Source organism: Pinus tabuliformis, chromosome 8 (genome assembly GCF_031772625.1).
Source record: "Pinus tabuliformis cultivar Carrire ecotype Pingquan chromosome 8, CPIR1, whole genome shotgun sequence".
Classification (NCBI taxonomy): domain Eukaryota; kingdom Viridiplantae; phylum Streptophyta; class Pinopsida; order Pinales; family Pinaceae; genus Pinus; species Pinus tabuliformis.
In genome coordinates this window covers 276940937-276943960 of record NC_142294.1, presented here as the reverse complement: position 1 = coordinate 276943960, position 3024 = coordinate 276940937, and the positions used below count along the sequence as shown (strand labels likewise).

The following is a 3024-nucleotide window of genomic DNA, read 5'->3' as shown; positions in this document are numbered from 1 at the left end:
GATTATGTTTTTCAAAATCATTGACATAGAAAAATATGATTAAGAATTAAGCTAAAAAAGTATGATTAAAGTAGGAAGGAGTTATTATTGTAAAAAATAACACAAAAAAAAATGTTAATTTAATTATAGAAAAGTATAATTTCAATGATATTAGATTTATTCACATTAATCTTTTATTTAGTTTATATGGTTGCATTAGTATTATGAATTTAAAATATATCTAAAAGATTTATTACCCTATACGATGATTAAACTAGAAAGCAACAAATTTTCTTGGAAGTGGAAAATGAGTGTTGTTGTTGAAGTTAATTACAAGAAAGGAAGTAGATTAAATGAACCAGTGGTCACCACTTTGGATATTGGATATTTGTATCATTGTTTAGTGGATATGAAAGGCCAATGGTTCCTCCCATTTGAGGGTTCTCACATTGGTATATATCATGTACATCCTTTTCTCACTCCTTAGTGGATTTATCAAGATGTCTTCATTCCCAATTTCAACTTTTGGCCCCTTTCTCTTCTTACAAGTTTTATTTGTTCTGAAATCTTGATTTTCTGTAAATGTCAAGTTGTTAATACTATGCAATAAAGTTAGGGACCTAAAGTAATGTCTCAATTCTAAAATTATGTATATTCACCTTATTTTGATTTATCTTATCTAATTATTGTGAATATGAAAGGGAATGAAAGGGAATGCATATACATTTTATAGTCCATAAAAAGAATGATATAAATAAAGATTGAGATGAATGCTTTTATAGCTAATCAACTATAAGTTTAAGAATAAAAATATTTATTAATAAAAACGATAAACTTTGTAAACATATTCCTTATACAAAGTTCCCATTAAAAATGTGATCATTTCTAAACTTATTTATTATATGCATATAAATAACTTGTCTGAAATACCTATACAATGGATAGGATCAACACTTTTATAACTAATCAATAAAAAGTTTAAAGGGAGAAACATCATTCTCATAAAAGTCACAGAGTTCTTACACTTTTCCGTATAAAAATTTTATCACTTTTATAACTAATCAATGAAGAAGTTAAAGCCAGAAACGTTTTTTTTTATCAAAGTCGCAAAGTTCTTACACTTTTCCATATAAAAATATTCTCTCTAAATGTCGATATAATTGGCATAAAAATAAATAGGCATATTATTTGAAATCTTAATAAAACCATGAATTACCTAATTAGCGCAAAAATAATATTTTAAATTTCTATATTTATCTGAACAGAAACTAATCTCTAATTTATAAGGCATAATAACTCTGGTCTTTTAAAGTAAGTATCTGTCAAGCTCAAGTAAATGGTTCTATTATTTTTTTCAATCAAAGTAAACAATACACTCAGAATTATTCTTTCGCCACATACTTCCATGTAGTGCAAACAACTTCGCATAAGACACTAATAATTGAGGTCCAGGATTGTAATTTTCAACGGGTTGCTCATTAGGGATTATGAATCTAAAGGGCATCCGGAAAAAGACTCGTTTCCCTACCAGGCAATGTGGATGTCGTGTAAGTATCCAAATTCGACTCATCGTGAGAACGTCCCATCGAATCATTTAATTTCAGCGCATTGGTCTTAAAAAAGGAGTTTTATTGAGCACACTATCTTAGAAATGATATCCATTGCGTCACTTCCTACGCTTTATCACCCTAGCTTCCAAGAACTCTCACTTCATATGTTTTGTCACCTTCGCTTCCAAACTCTCAACTTCAAGCTGAGAAGGATGAGGTTGTCAGGCACATCTACAAATACACTTACTAAGGATGAGGTTGTCAGGCACATCTACAAATACACTTACTCAGGTAGCATAGCAATGCCCAGGCATCTACGGCTCACAGTTACATTACCGCTGTTTCTTCTCTTTTTTCTCAAATGATAGAAGGGCGGAATTAGTATTCATTTTGTTGCCCCTGTTTCTTATTCCTAAGTTCTCTCTTTATCTAGCTAGCCATATGTACTAACCAAATTCTAGATTAATTGTTTCATTTATTCCTTCTAGCAATTTAAGCTCAGTACAGAATAATGAGCTACTTTCCATTGTCTGGTCACAGAAACTTGTTGGTTTTTCCTCCTTCATCTTCTCCTACCGGCGCGGAGCACATGCGGAGTTCTAGTTCTTCAATGGACAATCCTAATTTTGACTCCGATGTAGTGGTCGTTACCGTCGCTTTACTCTGTGCTCTAATCTCCGGGATAGGCCTCACCTTGTTTATTAGTTGTACCCTGCGGTGTAGCAGGCGCACCATGCTTGACGCATCCGATGAAGTGTCTATTCAGGTGGTGAACAGTAGATTGAAAGAGGCCATGAAAGCACTGCCGGTCCTTGTTTACGCTGATAGCTCGAAGCCACCCCGCGTGGACACGGATTGTCCGATCTGCTTGGCCGAATTTTCAGAAGGAGAAAAGGTGAGAGTTCTGCCAATGTGCAATCATGGTTTCCATTTGGAATGCATAGACGAATGGCTTGTTTCGTGTTATTCGTGTCCCGTGTGTAGACGTTGTCCGAATCTCCATATTAATAAGCCAGAAGGCGCTGCAATCGCTGAAGCCACCGAATCAAATAACGCCATGCATAGAGTCATAGAGGCCACCGATTCAACGGAGGCAATTTCGGCTAGGAACTGAAACCATGGAAATAACTCCAGAAGAAGACGGAACTACGATTCCTCCACGGTTGCCTAGAGTATCTTAGCTATGTAAAAAAGTAGCTTAATCTTCGCATATATGAACGACGTGCGCAATCTCTAGTTGGAAATACCATCGAAGATTGTATTGAGGCATAGTTAGGAGGGGTATCTCATACGCAATCGAGATAATGATTTCTAAAGTCGAGATATTAATGTTTGGCGCTGTAATAGCAGCGGTATGGTAGTTTATTTTTTTCAGAAGGAAAAAATGTTTTTTTATTAGCTTTTTAAAAAGAGAATACATAATTCATGAGATGATCTGAATATTTCTATAGGATCTAGTTTACAGCGGTATGGTAGTTAGTTTATTTTTTTCAGA

The 3024-nt window shown here is 34.3% G+C and overlaps 1 protein-coding gene across 1 annotated transcript; it reads left to right on the top strand.

Moving 5' to 3' along the window:
- The first annotated feature begins 2040 nt into the window (after positions 1-2040).
- On the top strand, positions 2041-2643 carry LOC149235204 (RING-H2 finger protein ATL78-like). Its single transcript, XM_089368486.1, has one exon. The coding sequence runs from the start codon at positions 2041-2043 to the stop codon at positions 2641-2643; it is 603 nt and encodes a 200-aa protein (XP_089224612.1).
- Positions 2644-3024: the final 381 nt, after the last annotated feature.

Bases quoted from the DNA above. Each gene is read 5' to 3' on its own strand.
- LOC149235204 (XM_089368486.1), top strand. From the start codon at position 2,041: ATGAGCTACTTTCCATTGTCTGGTCACAGAAACTTGTTGGTTTTTCCT.